The sequence below is a fragment of the Antedon mediterranea genome, chromosome 9, assembly GCF_964355755.1.
Source record: "Antedon mediterranea chromosome 9, ecAntMedi1.1, whole genome shotgun sequence".
Lineage (NCBI taxonomy): Eukaryota > Metazoa > Echinodermata > Crinoidea > Comatulida > Antedonidae > Antedon > Antedon mediterranea.
In genome coordinates, this window is record NC_092678.1 from 11,816,038 (window position 1) to 11,838,897 (window position 22,860).

The 22,860-nt window shown below is 30.4% G+C and overlaps 1 protein-coding gene across 2 annotated transcripts in view; it reads left to right on the forward strand.

The window, feature by feature from the left end:
* LOC140059052 (uncharacterized) overlaps window positions 1-21,845 on the forward strand; it is a 36,941-nt gene extending 15,096 nt beyond the window's left edge. Inside the window, exons 3-20 of one of the 2 annotated variants that reach the window (XM_072104868.1) lie at window positions 1,309-1,375; window positions 3,017-3,166; window positions 5,928-6,064; window positions 6,620-6,737; window positions 7,831-7,872; window positions 10,390-10,526; window positions 11,088-11,153; window positions 11,514-11,571; window positions 12,114-12,245; window positions 12,586-12,711; window positions 13,252-13,380; window positions 13,772-13,897; window positions 14,370-14,492; window positions 14,772-14,897; window positions 16,160-16,267; window positions 17,292-17,420; window positions 18,152-18,193; window positions 18,745-21,845. In XM_072104868.1, coding sequence (XP_071960969.1) covers window positions 1,309-1,375; window positions 3,017-3,166; window positions 5,928-6,064; window positions 6,620-6,737; window positions 7,831-7,872; window positions 10,390-10,526; window positions 11,088-11,153; window positions 11,514-11,571; window positions 12,114-12,245; window positions 12,586-12,711; window positions 13,252-13,380; window positions 13,772-13,897; window positions 14,370-14,492; window positions 14,772-14,897; window positions 16,160-16,267; window positions 17,292-17,420; window positions 18,152-18,193; window positions 18,745-19,079 — 2,151 coding nt within the window. In that variant the 3' untranslated portion in view covers window positions 19,080-21,845. Of the gene's footprint in view, window positions 1-1,308; window positions 1,376-3,016; window positions 3,167-5,927; window positions 6,067-6,619; window positions 6,738-7,830; window positions 7,873-10,389; window positions 10,527-11,087; window positions 11,154-11,513; window positions 11,572-12,113; window positions 12,246-12,585; window positions 12,712-13,251; window positions 13,381-13,771; window positions 13,898-14,369; window positions 14,493-14,771; window positions 14,898-16,159; window positions 16,268-17,291; window positions 17,421-18,151; window positions 18,194-18,744 lie in introns of those variants that run through there. The other variant, XM_072104869.1, reaches the window with a different exon arrangement.
* Window positions 21,846-22,860: the final 1,015 nt, after the last annotated feature.

Genomic DNA, 22,860 nt, shown 5'->3' on the forward strand with positions numbered 1-22,860 from the left:
TAAAACAAGATAGTCATAGTCATAGTCATATATACTTTATTGTCCATTTAAAAAACAGAAATGTGATTTGAAAACTGGCAAAATACAAAAATATAAAATACAATTTACAAAAAAACACACAAAAAGTTAAGAGGCTAAAAATTGTTAAAATTAGATAAAAATTATCGGTTACATTTTACCTTTGTACTCTGGAGTTATATAAGTGTATAGCATTAGGTACAAACGAGCACCTAAACCGTTTTGTTTTGGTATTAAGTGCACGTAGTCTTATGCCAGCATTCATGAGAGCAAATTGTTTGTGAAGAGGATAATAAATTGATATATTCACTGGTGATGCCTTCAGTTGCTGAAAAATTGTGAAAGCATGCTAAATGGGAACGTATAAGGTTATGTTAATGATTACCATACAGTTATAATAAGCGTTAAATGTTTTGAAATAGTTACTCTACTTCTTACATCAACACCTAGAATTACCACCAAACTGTTGTAGGTACAATTAAAAAGGAGAAAACGTATAAGGTGTAATGGTTATCATACACTAACAATAGGCTGGAATTTATTTGAATTGTCTAAAAAGTTAACTGCAAAACTGAAGGGGTAGAAAAACCTTGTCACCGCAGACATAACATTTTGTTGGCACACAAAAAGTGAGAGAAAGATTTTAAAATGATCATTATAAATTAAAAACCAAGAATTTATAAATATAACCCACAAATAGTTTGTCCACTATGGAAAATTTTCTAAAATGAATTATGAGTAGTTTTAGTTAATCGGGTGTTTTTTGGTGGTGTTAACAGAAACATAACTATGGAAAATCATAAACACATCTTTAAAAAATATTGTAATTAAATTCTTTTTTTTTAAAGAAAATAATTCATATGCAAATGTTGTACCAGAATATTGGTTATCATTTCATTGCACAATTCTTGTTTGTATGTGAAGTATGTAAGTTATTAAGGTGTGTATTTTATCTATCATACAATACATTTTGTCATTTTTACTCTATCTATTACCAAATCAGGATTTGACAAAAATTCCAGAAATAGGTGTTTACATTTGTTATAATATCTGGTATGGTAGGCATACTTTTGCAATGCCATGCTTAGAGAAAATTTTTAGAATTTATATTACTTTTATATACTTTTTTCCCAGTACTGGTAATATTATTAATGTATTGTTACTACTACTACTACTACCACAAAATAAATGATTAATAAATTATGAAATTAGGCAGTTTCTTTGTGATTTAAATTTAGCCTATTACAAAATATTTTGTATGACTTTAGAATTTATATTTGTTACTTTTAGAATCGCAATGGTGAACTTAGGGAATGCCATGTTAAACAGATGTCACTTAATACTTTAACATCTCAGCGTAAGTACCTGAATTTTTACTTTTAAAAATAGGTCTATTATAGGTCTTTTCAATTAAAAATAACCAATGCATTTATACATACATTATGCTTAATTCTGAGATAGCCATGCGCAGCATAAAACACTTACTCACACTAGCTGTCTCAGATGCACTGCGATAGGTAGAAAGTTATTATACTTAATAGAAGAAACAATGCATTATTTTGGTTATATATAGCCCCTAAATATCTAGATGGTATATATGTTTGGTTATGGTAAAAAAAGGTTATTAGATGCTGTCCATGGCTAACAGGTTATTAGATGCTGTCCATGGCTAACAGGTTATTAGATGCTGTCCATGGCTAACAGGTTATTAGATGCTGTCCATGGCTAACAGGTTATTAGATGTTGTCCATGGCTAACAGGTTATTAGATGCTGTCCATGGCTAACAGGTTATTAGATGCTGTCCATGGCTAACAGGTTATTAGATGCTGTCCATGGCTAACAGGTTATTAGATGCTGTCCATGGCTAACAGGTTATTAGATGCTGTCCATGGCTAACAGGTTATTAGATGCTGTCCATGGCTAACAGGTTATTAGATGCTGTCCATGGCTAACAGGTTATTAGATGCTGTCCATGGCTAACAGGTTATTAGATGCTGTCCATGGCTAACAGGTTATTAGATGCTGTCCATGGCTAACAGGTTATTAGATGCTGTCCATGGCTAACAGGTTATTAGATGCTGTCCATGGCTAACAGGTTATTAGATGCTGTCCATGGCTAACAGGTTAAATTCCAAAGTGCATACAATTGTGGGTTTTAAGAATTTTATTTGACACTATTCTTTTTCTAATGCCTAAAGGTAGATAGAAAGATATTTAGAAAGTTTGTTATAGAACACTAGGTAAAAGATTGGCCCCAAGCAAATAAGGCTTAACAAAAATAATAAAATAATAAAAATAAATAAAATAAAAAACTAGCTATAGCAAAGATTTAAATCAAAAAAGCCAAGTACATATTAGCTATAACAAAGAATTGAAGAAAAATAAAGCTAAAAATTGAAAAAGCAATTTTAAGCAATTAAAAATAATTAAAGCAATTAGCGGTAACAAAATACAAAGCAAATAAAGTAGTCCCAAAAAATAAAGCTAAAAAAAGTTAAACTAGAAGGGCACTTAGAAAGTGCAAACCTCTGCCTTATATGCATATGAACATTTAATGACATGTTCCCATACAGCTATGCAACCATTCTTTAAAATCTTTGAGTAATCCTGCTAACTAAACAAATATAGAAAAGAAAGAAAGAAGCAAAAATGCACACAAACATAATTATGTGATCAACCACATAAACCTCACGTGGAGGTAATAAAATAGCTCAAATACAATGTTTTTTTTAAATGTTTTATTCTGCTTTATTTTTTATTACTATAAGCATGTATGCACACTGTTTTGAATGCTTTATCTGTTTTACAAAGATAAATGTTTTTATTACCACAAATTTGTATGCTTATATAGGTAGTGGAACATTTATGAATATATAATCACGACCTCCTGAAACAACCACATTTTAAGACCTCTAACACTGACTAAATCTCTGTTAAAAGTTAATTAAACTATAACAAGTTTAATTTTATTATAATTTTTCAAATTGTTTATTATAGGATGTTCAGATGAACTACCAGACAAATTCTTTGCACCAGAAGAAGACATTCCAATGAGACTTGGCAAAAATGATGTTAAGGGATACTTTTCACAATCTTCTCTGAAAGATCCTTTAAAAATTAGGATTGATGTCAACATTTCAGAACAAAGTATGTCCAGTTTTCAATTTATCAAGTTATCACAGGCTTATCCATCCAAATGAATGAGCACTAGCATATAGTATATTATAGTCTGTCAACCGTCTTGGATCCACCCCTGTGCTTTTGTGTTGTTAGTCTGTCAACCGTCTTGGATCCGCCCCTGTGCTTTTGTGTTGTTGGTCTGTCAACCGTCTTGGATCCACCCCTGTGCTTTTGTGTTGTTAGTCTGTCAACCATCTTGGATCCGCCCCTGTGCTTTTGTGTTGTTCATAGGGCTGAAGGAATGTGTTACTTTTCAACAACAATTGCAATATCGCTGTGTTTATATTTGAAAACAAGTGTATGCTACTAAAATCATACATAAAAAATATAATGATGATTTTTTTTTATTCACTTTTACCAAAAAAATGGATTAAAACAAAAATTACTTGAAAAAACAATGAGTTTGTGGTTATATTATATTATCCGTAAATTATTATTTAGTTTGTATTATTTTCTACGAAAGTGAATTTATTAAAACTGAAAAATGGACTATTCAAAGTCTGATTTTATTATTCTTTATGTTTTTGGAGGACAATATATCTTTAATCTACTTTAATATAGGTGTATACAGATGTTATATTCCTGAAATATGGTAATGAACTGATGGCAATCATTATTGTCCTCTAATATTAAATTCAATAAACAATTACCGCTTACTTCAAACAGTATTTTTAATGATGCAAAACTGCAGGTCAGATTATTATTATGAGAATTAACATACTCATGACTATAATAGACATTTTATTCAAAGATAATAGATACACTACTCAATAAGATGAAAAAAATTAAATGCACTAAATTTGTGAGACGTAATCAATGTCTATTAGTATTATTATTCTATTAGATGCTTTTATATGCCTTAAAGCGTTCCTGCTGAAAAAGAATTAAAATGAAAAATAAAAAAATTAATATTAAACAGTCAAAAATGTGAATTTAACTTCCATAATTTAAGCATTTATAGTCTGGCTAACTGTATATGACCGAGTGTAGTTCCAGCTGTGTCTGAATTTTTTCTTAATTAGAAAGTGAATTATTTCCGAGCATGAAAATACTTAATTAATTTGTTATTTATATCATAAGATGATCATTACTCTACAGTTTAAATCACTCATACCTTGTTTTACTGTAGCATATGGCTCAACAATATTATAGTGTTAGAATATTGATGTGATATGCTTACATCCTGATGCCATTCTATCTCAGTAACAAACAATATCCTCATGTGATCTTCTAAAGTTAACCAACTTTTTAATCTAAAGCATTAGTTGTTGTCTGCTTATATTATTATGAGAGAGAAAATGTGGTTTAAATACTTTCCACCAGAACGCTATAAATTACTGTATCTTGTGTTTTTTTTATTTATAATCTTTGGTTTAATTATAGAGCTCATAAAAAATCCTTTATCTCATAATAATACATGTAATACTCATGTATATTTTTTTAATGAAATTTGAGATTAAATTATTGATTTCGCTTTTTTTAAACATTTCCTATGCAGTATAAATAAGGCAATGGTACAATGAATTGATGTTTTGGTGGTGATACAGTATTCCTGCAATACACTAAAAAGCTGTAGCTTGGTGGTTAACATGGGTCCTGTTCCTGTTGCATAAAAATAATCGGTTAAAAATGGTGTGAAGTACATAACTCCAATTTCCTGGAAGCAGAACAGGACAATTTTGTGGTAACTGGTTAAAAGGCAGAGCAAAATAACCGGTTAAAAACACCCATTCAATTCGGTGTTAGAACGCCATTTAACCGGTTATTGCTGGACAACTTTTAGCTGCAACACAAAATAATGGTTATTTGATTGACAGCTACTGACCTCGAGTCAACTACACTTCAGTAATGTTTGAATTAACTGCCAGGACCAATTGTATTTTGGGTAATTCTAACGATTTTTGTCAACAAACACCCACTGATTTAAACGGTTATTTTGGAGCAAAAATTGAGCAGAAATGCAGTCAATATAAAAATTAGATTTTGGAAATAATCGGGTTATTCTGCGCAGACACATACTTGCATTCAATCCATAGGTCCGGGCTTTAATCCTGACCTAGTGTCAAGGTTTTGTAATCACGACTCCACTCCCTAAGCCTCAAATGACACTTTGATGATGACACTAGTTTAACATTCTTTACACTCTGTTGGATGCGTATGAAATAAAAACAAAAAAACAAATAATAATACAAAACCTCTGAAAAAGTACAAGATCATTCCAATTCCACAATTGGTTTATCTAAATATTGTTGAGCCACTCTTTATCAAAAAGGTCTTATAGCACTTTACCGTAGATAAAAGAAAAGAATAAAACTGTTGAGTTTTGAAAAGAGATTTTGACTTTCTCAACCTTGATGAATGACATCAAATACCATAAGGTAGTGGAATTTGTTTAGACACTCTGGATGAACAAAGCAGCTAGGCTGACAAATAGATAAGATCTTGAAGATCGCAATTGCGTCCAGCCAAGTTTTGGAGACATTCATTGTACTGTCCTCAAATTGCGATGATTCAAATATTCAACTACTGTATTACTTGTTTATGTATGGTACAACTGTGTAATGAATATTTTAAAAATCAAAATGTATATTTTATATATGTGTTAGCAATAATCTGAGCAATAATATGTTTTTTCATTCTTTATTTCGTAAATACTAATACAACTATAAAATATCTAAATGTGTGTTAAATCAATTTTTTGATCAAAGATTTTTGTTTGATTTTCCAGGTCATAATCGTATTAATGGCATATATATTGAAGTAATAGACAGCAGGGCCAGCACTCTGCATTGCTTTCTATTGGATTTCAATGGAACATTGAAACTGAATGACATCATTCCAACATACTCAACAGGCGGTGATAGGGTATTTTATATTGATCTACATTTTGATAAAAAAAATTAATTATTTTAAAGTATTTAAATCTACAATGTACTATATTTTATTTGGTTTGGTGTTTAATCCTAGCATACACATCCAGAGCTCTTCAGCCACACAAATGTTTTTTCTTTTTAATTAGATGTCAATTGAAGGACCCGTGGACATAGGTATAAATTAAAGTTCCATCGAGCAAAGTTAAACTTGAGAAGGAATTATTTTTCGTTTAGAGTTGTACTTTTGTGGAATGGTTTTTCAGATTATGTTGTTTCAGCTAGTTCTTTAAATTTGTTAAAAAATAGACTAAATTAGGCTTGGGTAAACCATCCATTAAAGTTCACATCATTTGTACAATATGACATGATAACCGCGATGGGCTTACAAGCCATGCTTTGCCTCAATTTGCCTCTATTCATACGACTATGAGGGATTGCAAGTAAACAAGTAAATTGATTTCCAAAGATTGGAGAATAGACAGGACTATTAATTACACATGTAACGTTCTGTCTTTAACATTTGTATATTTTTTTCATTGTTTTAAAGGTTTTTTCATTTTTTCCTTGCATTACTGCATCCAAAGAAACAAAATACAGTGTTGTTGCTTTTCCGTTACCACTTTTGAATCAACCAACTGATACACCAAAAAAAAATTACCAGTATAGTAAGTAAAATATTACTCTTTCTAATTACAGAAATTAATTACATATCTTTAAGGGCTGTTTCAATACTCCAATTATCAATGTGAAAATTAAAATTGTGAATACAGTTTTACCAATGCCTGTCCCTTTTACCTACAGTTTTATCAGTAAAGTTATAATTTGTTTGATTTTTTATAAATGTTTGTTATGTGGCATGTTATTATGGAAGAAGATAAACAAAATTGAAACGAAAACATCAATGTATCTATGTATAGTCAGATTGAATATACTGCTTGACAAGAATACAGCTTGAATATTTTTATAATTTTTATAAATGTTATTCAGTTGACAACCAACAGTGATGAAACTGCCACTAGCAGGTTGAATCTAAACATAATAATTTATAATAATATATTCATATTTGCAACAATAACAAAGATTGGAACATCACAGAGATTAAACATTTTACCCTTAAATACATATCAATCAAAATAAATCAATATCCAAACAAGTAACAAGCACACTATTAAATGTGTCAGGTAACCGCTGAAAAATACTGTTCTTTTTGTGAATTCAACACGGCCACTAGGATCGTGAAGCAAACACTGATGCGAGTACGAGCAACAACAGGCCATCATAAACAAAATTGAAAGAATTGTAAAATATAAAAATACCATATCAAAGAGAAACAATACATGCTTTTTTTTTATCATTTTCATGAATAAATATTCTATTGAAAGTCAAGTGTGACTTTTTCTAAATACAATATAGGCCTAATGGAACAGAACAATTAAACAAGACCTTATATCAATATGAGATGCATTGTTTGTTAGGCTTTTGTCTGGTGATAATTTTACCTATTGTGGTTTGAGTAGTTAATATACTTTTTGGTTTGACAGTTTTTATAATTATATTTAGTTCCTTTAAAAACCATGTGTTCTATATTTGAACCCCATAACGTATACAATTTAATTATAAACCATGTGTTCTATATTTGAACCCCATAACGTATACAATTTAATTATAATTTGATGTGTAATGAGAATTGTACAGATCTTCATGAACCAGTAAAATACTCTCTCTCATTGTGATTTATCAATATGATTTTTTTTTAAGGATTAGATTGGCTTACATGGCAGATAGAGACGTGCATAGCCAGTAAGTTTTTAAAACAATTAATTTCTCTTCTATGTCAGCTAAACCTAGGCAGATCCAACTCAAGATGCTGTATTTTTCGAGTCGGGTTGGTGAACATCAGTCCAAAATACGCAGAATTTTTTCCAAAATACGTCAAGTTGAGGGCGCTATACTAATCCAAAATACGCGAGTCTTTCCAAAATACGTCAACTTGAGGGCGCTATTCATTTCCAAAATACGCGATTTGTCCAAAATACGTCAATTTGCAATTTGGGACCGCTAGTAATTTTCCAAAATACGTCAACTTGAGGGCGGCAAACTTTTTTCCAAAATACGAGAGCCTTTCCAAATGTATCATATTGAAAGTGTAAGGTAAAATTACAGTTTAATGTATTAAAAAAAAGTTTCTTAGAGTAAAACAAACAAGTACATTTTAGTTATAAATGAAAGTATTGGAAGGCAGAATTTTTTGTAAATAAAATGTCATAGAGTAGCCAATTATTATTTTTCAATGTAATCATTTATTACTGAATAAAAACAAATATGTGCCAACATCAGTCAATAGACAGTGCCTATAATATACATTAATAATGTCTGAACGATGTACGATTGCATTGCCAGACGTAGCTAGTTTAAATGAGGCATAAACCGGCTACAAAAGCAGCATGTACGTATATAGTATTTAAGCATAGTCTTGGGCATGTGTTATATATTTGGTGATCTACAAAATCGATATTTTTCCCGAGCTCGACAGACTAACATCGCTTTCAATTTAATGTACAGTACTTATGGTCAAATAAGTTACCTAATCTGAAATCTAACATAATAGTTATTTCATATAATATATAATAATAATAAAAAGCATATGGTATTGTAATTAAAATAATATCAATAATTGGTTAGAAGAAGTATTTAAATCGCGTATTTTGGAAAATGAATAGCGCTCTCAAGTTGACGTATTTTGGAAAATTACAAGCGGTTCCAAATTGACGTATTTTGGACAAATCGCGTATTTTGGAAAATGACTAGCGCCCTCAACTTGACGTATTTTGGACAATTCGCGTATTTTGGAAAATGAATAGCGCCCTCAAGTCGACGTATTTTGGAAAGACTCGCGTATTTTGGATTAGTATAGCGCCCTCAACTTTACGTATTTTGGAAAAAATTCTGCGTATTTTGGACTGAATTTCACCAACCCTATTGTATTTTTCTGGGATCCTTTCTTCTTTTTTTAATCCCCAGATTTATTGTTATTTATCTATGTTATTTACCTCCGCCAATGAGGTATATGTAAGCGATCATGTGTGTTTGTTTTTCTGTTTGTTAGCAGGATTACTCAAAAAGTGATTTCAAATTTTAAAGGCAATCCGGATGATGATCCCAATTCTGGACCACTTTTTAGTATTATTTTCAGACCTGCTAGTGATAAAAGATAGGACAGAATTTTCAAAAGCCGGCAAGCAGTCTTAAAGTAACAAGTAAACTTAAATTACATTTTCTCAAGAACTACTTGTCCAAAAAACTTTATTTTTGTACAAGAGGCAAGAATTATAATTTGTTATTTGTAATTTTAAAACATAATTTGATTTAATTTTAAGCTTTTTTAAAATGAATAGTTTTAAAAAACTATTTCTTTTTCAAATTCACCTGTTTATCTTTGGCGTTCCTGTTCTATTAGTCAACTGAAACTGTTTCTAGTTTCTTATTTATTCCATTATTGTTAAAACCTTAAAAGGAAAGTGACTATATGTTATTTTGAATTTAATTATTTTGAACTGAAACTAATTATAAAAATTTAGTGATTAAAAACATTTGTTGAATTTTTAAAATTTAACTTTGGTATAGTGTAACTGAATGTGATACTGAGAGCATAATAATATGAAATATCTATATAATTATTAGAATCAACTTAATTTTCACATTTTTAACCGTTTAAAGATGAAAAAAAATTTATCGCAATAGTATTTACTTTTACATAAAATGTAGTTTGTGACCTTAAATAAGGTAAATAAATGTATATGTATATACAATCAAGAATGCTTTTCTGCCATCTAAAAATACGGCTATTGATTTGTGACCTGTGACAGTATATGTCCTGGATAGTCTGTGAAACATCAGTAAGCCCTGTGGATTACATTAATTGTACACCTTACCTGGATGAGTAATAATACCTATTCATAAGTGAGAACCATGAAATCCTGCTTGAATGGTATGCTGCCATCTGTATGTCAACTTAAAATCTCAAGCTTTACCTGAGCACTCCATTATCAACTTAAAATCTCAAGCTTCACCTGAGCACTCCATTCTCAACTGAGAATCTCAAGCTTTACCTGAGCACTCCATTCTCAACTGAGAATCTCAAGCTTTACCTGAGCACTCCATTCTCAACTGAGAATCTCAAGCTTTACCTGAGCACTCCATTCTCTATTACCTGAGCACTCCATTCTCTATTTCTTTTTAACATTTTTTTTATTTCAGTATTCATTTTCACTTTAAATTACATTTAACAATTATTTTATATTTTATCTATTTTAACAGACAGCATAATGTACCTTGATGATGCACAATTAACGATTGGTTTTGGTCGTTTGGAGTTAAAAATCAATTCATCATCTCTCTTTAATTACAACTGCCCTCTAAGTTTTACTCTTGACAACCATCATGGAGAAAAGGAGGTATATTAAAGTTATGGTTCTTGTTGCTGTAATAGTGCCCTCTTCTAAGTTTGAAAAAAATACTCCCCCATTTATATTCAGAAAAAAATTACAATAAAATATTTTATAATATAGATATCAAAATGAGATAGGATATTCTTTTTTCAATTCAACAAAATGCTATAATTGTGTAACCTCCACAATTGTTATCTTTGACACTCTATTCACATTCTATCTATATTTATATTAGGTTAATTCAATATTTTTGAAAAAAATTACCGGTAGTAATTTACCCATTTATTCAACTACAAGAGTGGTTTTCGTTTCATATCCTATTTTTGCTGAGCACTGTTTTATTTGCTTTCACTAAGTCCTCGTGAATGTGTGATTTTTCTGATCTCTTATTTGACACTGAATTATAAACTATTTGTAATTTCATTGGAGCAAAAAACAGGAAGAAATAGTTGTTGCACATAAAATATGCAAATGCTTTCGGTTCAAAAAGACTTTGTATGTTTGTTTAAATGAACATTCATATTTCACAAGATGTGTGTAAAACATACTTTTATATTAACCTTATAGAATGTCTTCTTTGATAATGGCATAGCATTGAGGAGTGACGTTCAATCAGGGCTGTATGAATTGAAGGTATGATTATGAATATATTTAGAAGATAGTTTTCAAATAATAATAATACTATTTGGTCAGATGTTTACCCTACTCTGACATTTGTTGTACCCTGTATTAAGTACATATTTTGAGAATTTACTTAATTACTGGGTAGGACTTGACCTCTGGATCACTAGTCTGGTGTTCATACCACTAACACCAACAGGATGATAATTTATTAAAACAACTTCATAGTGACTTTGTGTCGGGAGATTTTGGTGAGGTATTTCCATTACTGCTACTACTCTGATGTGATGTAATTTATCTAATAGTATAATAATAATACTATTTAATTTATAATCTATGGATCTTTCAGTAATAGCTTGATAATTTTTTCAGTTCTTTTTAGATGGTACTTTAGGAGGAAATACATATATTAAAAAGAAAATTAAGAAAGGTAAGAAATTTTGAGATTTAAAAAAATATAATTTAGTATCAATTATTTTGCAATAGTAAAGATTTTAACAAAAAATTGTAAGGAAAGAGATGTTTTACTTTTTTTTAATGTGAACATTTTATACCATAATACATAAAGGCCTTGGCCATTGAATCTTGAGGTCCGGTGTTTCACATTTTTTTTACAGATTTGTTGATTCTTTATCAAATAAGCATTTTAATAGTACACTTTCAACTTGATTAAATATATTTAATAAATAACTAGCAGTTTTAATATGTGGTTATGCATGGGAAAAGTAATTGTGATAAAAGCACACTTTGATAAAAGTAAATCTGGCAAATTATTAAAATCAAAACAAATTGTATCAAGAATAAAATTCCGAACTATTTACAGGCATTGATTGCAACATCAAGAAATGATTTTTACAATATATTTTGGACATACTGTGTAAGTTTCATTAAGGTATGAGATTACTATATGCCCCATTGAGGCTGATTTTTAACTGGACCTGTATCACATTTTAATTTAATTCTTGTTTTAAGATTATTCAATGAAAGGCAGATGTCTTTCATTTCCATGTGGAATGACAGCAGTTTGTAACCAGCATAAAAATGAGCACTACTGTTCTTGTCAGCCAGGGCAAGTGCTCAAAGAAGAAACTAACTGCTTCATTGGTATGTAAAAAAGACAGATCACTTAACTATCCTACCTCAGCCATCAAGCCTCATATTTCTACAATTTATTGTTTACAAATGGTACTTTGTCTGCTTCCTTGGCAAAACAAAAATTGTCAGGAAACAATCTCTCCAAAATTATATTATTGTAAATAGCATTAAAAAAATGTACAACATTCAATTTGAAAAGAATTAGCCCTCCTTTTCAGTTTGCAACTTCTATCTCGAAAATAAGTCCATATTAAGGAGTCGTAAAAAGCCCTTGAGCTTCTTTTCGAGGTTTTACGGTGTACATTTTTTGTTAATTTGCAATACCCTTAAACTAAATTTTATACTGCAGATGATCCATGTGAGGGAACCCCTTGTGGTGATGGTGGTACTTGTAAGAGGATTGAGACAAAGTCCAGGATCTTTCATACATGTACATGCTATCGAGGTTTTTATGCTGCATATAATACATGCATGGGTATGTACCACATAAAGTACATTTTCTGGGGATTAAAATCCCACAGTTAATATATTTACTTCTTATGCTCACACTCTAGTTATAGTAATTTAAAGTGTTGTTGTATGCTTAGCAATGAATCGCCGAAACCAGTGCTGGTACATCTGAGAATGGAGCATACATAGATGTGCAGGGGTGTCACTTAACTATTATTTTTATTTACATAAAGTGTTCCCTGGCAAGGAACAACGTTTATACTATTTTATGTTCAAACAGTACCGACCAAAAAAAAAAATAAGCTAACCTGATGAGGGAGTGACCATTGAATAATAAATCATATTCAATATTAGATTTGCATAGGTCTACAAAATAACATCGACACCAAGATAAACTGAATTTGATTGGAAAAACCTCAGCCAGGAGCACTGCTTTCTGTATATGTCGACCTATTTACTAATAGTACTGAACTCTGTCTTGGCTTAAGATCATCCACAAATATACTGCTTTAGTGGTTTATTGATCATTTAGATATTCATATTTCTCTCTTTTGTTTAATTTCAGTTGATCCCTGTGACAGTAATCCATGTGTTAATGGACAATGCCTGACAATTGAATCTGATTCTACTACTGGTCTTGAATATACATGTCAATGTTCTACTGGTTTTTATCATGTGCACAACACATGTAAAAGTGAGTTTTGAAAAATACACAATTTTCCAGAAAAAGGCTATAATTAAAGCCTGCTAACATTCTTTATCAACTGTTACTTTTTTGTTTATCTGTTTATTTAAAAGTCTTTTTCTTGAATAGCACACTAAACATACAAATTGTGCATTTAGCCTCCTCAATCTTGCCATGATAACAGTTTAAAATTTTGAATTCGTAGGAGATAAGTGATGCACTTAATTTTATTGGGGGTGATCCAAAACTCAAATAAAAAATTTAACAAGATAAAACAATCATGTAAAAACATGATTATTTATCACAAAAAGTCACATAAAGCAGCTTATAATATCTTATATATCTTTATCTTACCTCTCTTCATGATTATTATAGCTATGATATAAATTTTACACTGCAGATGATCCATGTAATGGAGGTCCCTGTGGTGATGGTGGTATTTGTAAGAGGATTGAGACAAAGCCCAGCATCTTTCATACATGTACATGCTATCGAGGTTTCTATGCTGCATATAATACATGCATGGGTATGTACCACATAAAGTACATATTTTAAATGTGAAGTTCTATATCTTTCAGTTAATTTATTCTCTAATTCACAGAGTTATTATTTGTTATTTATTAGTGACATTGTGTAAAGTATTCTAAATAGATTATATAAAACAAACAAAATTTGGTTTATGTTTTTAATATTTTTGTTATGGGATTTTTTGTGAAAATACTATTTGCTATATCGAAAAATGTGTATCCTGTTTTGTAACCCCCTTCACCACCCTCTTCCCCCCCCCCCTTAGTGCCTGGACTATTGAGAAAGATGTTTGTTTGCTGTGTATCATAAATATTCAATTGAATGTTGAAACAAAAATGATGAAGATATTTATAGCATGTTTTTGTAACTTTGTTCTATAAAAAGGAAAATAATCCATAAAAATGTGGTCTGTCATTTCTTTTATATTGAGATCTTCTTCATAATAAAAATTATTTGTGGTTTAATTTCAGTTGATCCCTGTTACAGTAATCCATGTGTTAATGGACAATGCCTGACAATTGAATCTGATTCTAATCTTGAATATACATGTCAATGTTCTACTGGTTTTTATCATGTGCACAACACATGTAAAAGTGAGTTTTGAAAAACTGTTACTTACCAGAAATTTAAGGCCGTGTGGTAGCAGTTGAAAAATTTGAAAATTCTGTTCAAATTGATTTGATAAAGGTTCATAGAACAGTAGTGTGTGATATATTTCCATTCATTGAAAGCCTTCGTGTTCAACTTGGCTCTGAGTCGTCAATATTTTAATGGAAATAGTATTCTCACATTCAGCTGAAAAACAATCGTCATTTAAATATTTAATGACAGCTATAATATATACTTTCAATTGAGTACATTTCATATTTTAGCTGATCCTTGCTACCACAATCCCTGTGACAATGGAACATGTATTGTGCTTGTTAAAAGCTCTTCAGTTATAGATTACTCCTGTACATGTTATCTGGGATTCTACCTTGGTAATGAGACTTGCCAATGTAAGTATTTAGTTCAATTTAATTTTAATTTACTTGGAACAATTTTAGAATTGTTACTCTTATAACTTCCCAGGGGCGGATCCAGGATTTGAAGTGGGGAGCACTTAAAGCTCAGGTACAGGCATGAATTTTAAATATAATATTTGGTTAATTGTACATAAATCAAATATTTGTAACGAAAAAACATGAATTTTCCTTAATATGGTCAAATAAAAAATTTGGCAAAATTCTTCCATAAAAACCAGGAAGACTTTTTTTCAGTAGTTAGGTAGTAAACCCAATGTAATAACATGTCTGGTGACTCCCTAGAAGGTGAAAAAAGATGGTGGATATACAGTGGATAATTTTTACTATAGCATGAAAATAAAAATCTGAAGTTGAATAAAAATACCAGAAATGTAATATTCAAGTTATATTACCTATATTTAGTCATCTGATAACATTTTTTACCACACTGTTTATTTTTCATAGCTTTTTAAAATGCCTCTCTATTTACAAAATTTGTGTACAAAAGAATAGAGATTTTACTGTGTAATTTGAACTATCCCCCCACTGATAAGAAAGTGCTTATTTTCAACAATTTCGTGTAACACAAATTAAATGCCAAAAATTATGAAACATCGGGGAAACTATAGATCGATAATTATTGGAATGTATGATCAATAGAAATGTTTTGCCCGCACCTGGCCTTTAAAGGGTTTTACCAGACTGAGAGATTGAGTACATGAGCCACATCCCCCTAAAACAGATAAGCAAATCGTTAGTAATGCCACAAAGTGACACTAACCATGTAGTGGTTAGCTCACAGTCTCAAATTTGCCAAGGGAATATCTGAGACTGTTCATTCTGCTGATCTTTTACCGGTGACACGGTTTGAAAGTCATGGGAGGTTGCTCCGTAATAGTAACACAATTTCACAATACCATCCAGAACCGCCCGTTTCAGTAACAGTCCAATCCCTTATTTTATCCGCCTGCTTAACGCCTGATCTACACTCATCTTTGTATTATTTATTATATTGTATGTTTCATATTTTGTATATTTTTATTGGTCTTAAGGTACATGCATGTAAAAGTTACCCACAATCTGGCCTTTGGCCACTAGTGGTAACTTGTGGCATGGTGGTTTTTAATGTTTTATATGAAATAAAGAAATAATTTAAAAAAATGTAAAAAACACATAATAATGGACATTTTTATTAATTATTCTCTATAATTTCTATACTTTGATTTATTAATGTACAAATATTGCATACTTTATAGATGACTATTGCTATGATAATGTATGTTCTCCAGGATCAGACTGTGTGAATAATAACAATGGCTATACTTGCCAGTGCCTTTCTAGCTACATTCCACAAAATGGAAAATGTAAGTATCAAACTTTATGTGTCACTAAAACAGATTTGTTTGATTTGCATACCTATCTGTGAGATGTGTGTCCTCTAAAGAAAAAAAGAAACTACATTTGAGTGAAATGTCAACATACATTAAAACATGTTCAATTTGGAAATGTTTGAGCTACATATTATTTTAGATCTCTGTCAAAAGTATTTGTGGGCCTGTTTCTATTGAGCAGGAATAATCGGTTATTTATAAAAAGGGTTCTGCATTAATTGTTGGAGTACAATGTTACATCCCACCAGTCCAGGCTAACGATGAGTACAATGTTACATCCCACCAGTCCAGGCTAACGATGAGTACAATGTTACATCCCACCAGTCCAGGCTAACGATGAGTACAATGTTACATCCCACCAGTCCAGGCTAACAATGTTTTTTAGGCCTGTCGTTTTTGGTAGAGATATGTAGCCTAGCTAGTAGAATAGTACCAAAAGGGCAACGAACTTCCTCGCCGACATTCTCTTATTAATATAATATCATTATTCTGTTCTTTATTCTGTTCTGTATGTGGTAGTAGGCCTAGATGTTTATTGGGTTATAGTCAATTGACTATGATAATATAGCTTTTATGGAACAGTTCAATTTTTTATTTTTTATCCTACATGTGAGAGTTTTAGGCAGTGATAAGATGTAAACAAATAAACTCATCCTGCGTTGTGGGTAATGATGACATGATTTTAAAAAGCACTTTACCAGATAAATAATTACCGTCACAGAAAATTTTCAATTGCAACAGACAATTTTGTGGTTTGTTGTACTTAGGAATAATTGATTATTTGATTGTTTTCAGCAGAAACAGACCCAAAGAATCTAAAATTATCAAATAACATGATCAGCTAATTCACCCTAACATGGTCGAGTGGAGCATGCTGGAAAAACATTGTTATCAACTAATCAGCATTTTATATAGTATTGGCCCAGCTTTTATTCAACAAAATACCTCATAGTTTAATGTATACATTATATATTAATATATTACTGTGTAATTCTAGGTGTGCGAAATGAAGATAACAACGTACTGGAAGTGATTATTGGAATTACAGGTGCACTAATTGGTGTTGTGTTAATACTTATTGTATTAGTGGCAAAGCACTGTTATAATACACCATACAAAACATCAGGTAATTTTTCTGCGATATGACTATATTCTGGCATTTCTGGTGTGTACTACGCTTATCTCATAGATGTGTTTTTTGTATTATTTGCTACTTCCCTACCAACTATAACATTTCAAACTACATACAGTCAGTCATTGAAAGTGTAACTCACATTTAGTTTTGTTTTGTGGTTTTATTTTCCGGGGCCACAACTAAAGATAAGTCAGATCTACAATGCATCACATATCAGAGTTTTATTGAATCCGTTTTTGAAAATTGATTAATTAATAAAACATATTCTCATTGCAAGATATTATTTGGGGTGTTACGTAGCGGTAGACATTACCGGTCCATCATCTCTCGTACTTGGGTTTCGTAACAGCTTTTTTGTTAGTTTTTCATTTATTTGTTTTTTCAGAGCAAACATAATTTCTATGTATATTTTATATGCAAATGACAATAAATTGAAGTAATTTTCCACTGAGGATAATGAAGATTTAAAATTCAATTCTGTGTAGTCACAATCTAATAACCACTGATATGTTTTTGCTAAAAAATAAATTAAGAAAAACTCTGCCCAAAAATAAAGGTTCTCCGTGGTATTTTCTGTTGTGTGCAACTCTTCTAACTTTCTCATTGTTTCCCAAGTTAAATTGGAAATAAATTTTTGATTTTAAATAGATATAACATTTCATTCGTAAATAATAATCGTTGAAGTGTCCTGCTTAACAATGTGTTATTTTTTTCTTTTTCAGATAAAAGTCGTTATTCATCTCAAAGTGATTTACAAGTAGAAGGTATTTATAACATCACTATTAACTATACTAATTGCTTAAAACCAATTTACTGGGGAAAGTGCTCTGTTGCGTGATCCCCTTTCGAAAGCTAAAATGACATTGACTATTGATTTATTTTACTATCAATTTATATTCAGTACATTCATTATCAACGTCATAAAAATAGATTTTATTTGAAACAAAAATAAGTAAAGTTTAAACAAAAACAACAATAGAGAGCAAATAAGCACAATACAAAGGAATAAATTAAAACAAAAATAAAAAAATAAGAAAAATGCAATATTTAATAAAATCAACAAATTACATACAGTACCTCTTCTGTAAGTACGTAACCTTGCTATCGTCCCAGTAGCTTGAACCCCTTTCTGGCTGTGTGGACATTTATCTTCTGGTTTTTTACTGTATTGTCTAAATTATAGTTCGTCCATCCTGTTTGTTTGGCAAGTTTGTCATTGGTTGATGCATATGTGCAAATAACTTATCAAACAACTTTTTGTTTTTAATGATTATTAATTATCATTAAATAATGATATTCATTGTATTCTTTTTAGACACAAGAAATAGTACATTTTTTGGGGATATGATTGCAAACTTGCAATCATTTTCTTTATCTTCAAGTCCTTCAGAGAATGGTACCCAACATGAACACAAGACAGTGCGAATGGATTCTTCTACTGTCGATTATCCTTTGCTTGATCACCAAAGATGTCAAGCCAATGATTCTGATGTATACTATTATGGAAATGTGCGGCCAAGTTCTGCAAGTAGTTCTGATGCCCGCTCTCATCATACCTCTAGTATTCAGCTGTATCCTGTACCAATTGCAAATGCTGATCCAGAAGCTCAATTCAAACAAGATGTTGTTGAAAGAGAGAGCTCTCTGTAGTGTTCTCTCATCTGATTTAATCACTCGATTCTCTGTACTGTATCTAGATTTTTCCAGTATCATAGGAAAGTTCTGTAATACAGTATCACATGTACTACTACAGTATAATAGATGATAAACTAATGCTTAAAAAGACAAAATAAACAGTTATATTTAATGAGAAACATGTTGTTTCCAGACAATGGAATCTGGTTGACTATATTTTTTCAATAACATTTTTTTTTTCACTTTTTGGTCAAATTGAACATTTGTTTCAGGGGCACAATATTTTATCTTTAAGATAATTGCAATTACTACACCAACTAGAAATCATGAGAACACAAAATAAAATAACTTATTTATAGCAAGTTTGAATTATTAGTGCAGTATTATAATTAATATGAAATAGCTTTTGCTATGTGTTTTATAATTAATATGAAATAGCTTTTGCTATCACACTTGCCATGTGTTTTTATGTAGATTACAGCGGACCACAATGGAGTTGACGTTAAACATTAAATGCAATCATGTCCAAAAAACTACAGTACCTTGAATTAGCACTGTTTCATTGCATTAATATAATATAATATTTAAATGTTTTTCCAGATATTATCTTGATTAGGTGATGTTTACTAGACTAATATAATAAACAATTGTTAACCACTAATGCTGCAGCTATGTACAGTAGTTGTATTCTAAACATAAACAAATGATGATGAAAGACTATGTTAGTATGCCTACATATTTTTCATGATTTTGGATAAACAGTTAATTAATACGAACAATTTTATATCAATTGTAATTAAAATATGTGAAGTGCTTTGATCAACTTTGAAAGGCGCAATATAAGCAATTATTATTATTATTGTTTAGATGTCAAGAAATTAGAGTTGCGGATGCAAATTTGCATTTAGCGATAATGTGTTGGTTAGTACATTATATTTTAATATAAAAAGCAAGGTAAAATAATTAAGTTCTTAAAATGTACATACTTTTAAAGGTCAGGTACAGGCAAGAATTTTAAATATAATATTTGGTTAATTGTACATAGGTAAATCAAATATTTGTAATAGAAATCAAGACGAAAAAACATGAATTTCCCCTAATATGGTCAAATACAAAATTTGGCAAAATTCTTCCATAAAAACCAGGAAGACTTTTTTTCAGTAGTTAGAAATGTAATATTCAAGTTATATTACCTATATTTAGTCATCTGATAACATTTTTTACCACACTGTTTATTTTTCATAGCTTTTTAAAATGCATCTCTATTTACAAAATTTGTGTACAAAAGAATAGAGATTTTACTGTGTAATTTGAACTATCCCCCCACTGATAAGAAAGTGCTTATTTGCAACAAGCTCGTGTAACACAAATAAAATCCCAAAAATTATGAAATATAGGGGAAACTATAGATCGATAATTATTGGAATGTATGATCAATAGAAATTGTTTGCCCGCACCTGGCCTTTAAAACAATTTGCTTGGCTAATTCTGAAGTAACCAGGTTCTGTTGAATCCCTCTCTGAATGTGCAATATCTGATTCTTATATTGTACTGGAATACAGTACTTGTCAGTAGATGATTCAGTTTTCAATTCCCACCGAATCATGTGCATTGTGGATTCATTGCAATAATACTGTGTGTAATTTTATGTAAAGTGTTTATGAAATTGTTGATTTATATCAATGCGTTTTAAAAGTTTTTTGTAAACATTAATAATGAAGATAATTTGCTATGCTGCAATTAATATTTTCAACTGGTGACTTCTTTTCTTGAGATTTGTTTAAAAAAAATACTGAGGGCGCCTTTATATATTAAACATGCATATTCAATACGCCTACGAGAAGTGTGTTGTATAATATCGAAGAATTGTGAAAAAGGCTACTTGGCTGAATCCTAAAATGTTTGTGGATGTTATGAGTGTCCCTAGGGTATTTTTTTGAATTCTCGTTTTTTTGACCAAATCGAGTAGACAATTGTGCTTTTTTGGCATATTTTAATGTAGCATAGTTTTATCTTAATTTTAAAACATTTTTTTTTTCAAATTTCAAAAGCAGATTTAGAAAATCAAGAAACCAAAGTATCATCCTTTGTTAAAATTATTAATTCATAATGCATGTGAGTATACATGAGGAAAATACAACTTGGGATTATGAACTATGGTATAACACAGTGTAACAATTTAAAGTATACCTGCAAGGTTTTTGGGGATTGACCTCGGCCTCTATAACAAGCTAAATGTGTTCAAATTTAGGGTGTTGTATAAACACAGGAGATAATAAATCGTAATAAAAGTATTACATTATATGGCTTTATGCAACAATTTACACCATAATGTGAATGTTGTACTTTTACCTTGAATTAATATGTGTACTTCATGTAACATTAAATATAACGATATTATTTTACTTTGGTAAACAGGTGTACCGTATGTGTATTGAAACAAAACTGTTAACATAAATGTATAGGCGGCAGATATATATCAATTTGATCTCTGTTGCAAATATACCTTTGCTGTGGTCCGTTGGAACATCACTATCCAACTGTATTTGAACTATACCATGAAGCCAAAAAAAATGGTACAATGTCAAGCAGAAGATTCCTGATTCGAATCTCCTACAGATATCCGTTATAAATTAATTTCCAGTATCGCACTGGAAATGCCTTCAAATTAATATAAATCTGCCGTTATTTGAAAAATTTTACGTAAAACAAGTCTTTTATATTATGTAAATATTTGTGTGGGTTTTTAAAGAAATTGAAATAAACTCAGGTAAACTAAAACATGTCATTGTGCTAATCGTTTAATTTTTTGTAACTTTCTATGATCCATTTTTGTGCGAGTATAAAAAAAGTTCCCAGTGAAACAAAATCCACTCATTATTTATCCCTACAAGATCAAATGTGGCAGGAATCATTGTGAAAGGCAGTTTAACTCATTTTGTAGATGACATGTTGGATATCGATAGATTTTATTGAAGAAAACGCCATTTCTGCAATATTTTATATTTATTTTATATTTAAGGTGATGTTTGGATCATCTTGCCTTTATTTATATCTTGGTTCAGATGACAACATACCTAGAAGTCTGATTTCATGAAAATGGATATTGGTATACTGCAGGGACCACTTTGTTCAGTCTCTTTGAAAACTTTGCCTAGTCCAATAATAATAATAATGCTGCTTTGATATCATGCAAAAAGTATCCCTATAGTTTCTGTTACAATTTATAACAAAATGTACAATATCAATATATTTCATTTTGGCTCTAAAATCATCTTTAAAACACATGTAATATCTGCTTTGATCTTTGTGCACTGTTATAAACAATTTAATATTAAAACTATTAAGCTCCCTTCTTAAATTGTACCTTCTTAAAATTATTAAGACAATTATGACAATTGAAATTCTTAAATACTCAAAAGTTTCTTCACACATAAAATAAAAAAATAAATTTATTGTGAATTGTAGCATCTTATTGGATCAAATTTAGGTACAAATGTAAAAGAAAAATGTAAAACTTAGTAAATTTACCATTATTGCCAATTATGGTCAAAAGAGTATTGCTGTGAATGTTCAACAATTCTTGTGGGCCAATTTACACACACAAACGGAAAACAAAAATATATAAATGAAATCTATATGTTAATCTGATAACCATTTACACAAAATGTGCAGCAGACGGGTGGTTGAGCAGAAACCCGATTCTATCCTATTCCACTTACCGTTACCGTTCATCTGTGTAAATTGGCCTTTATAATATTTTCTTGCTTAATAAATAGTTCTAAAAAAACTGTTA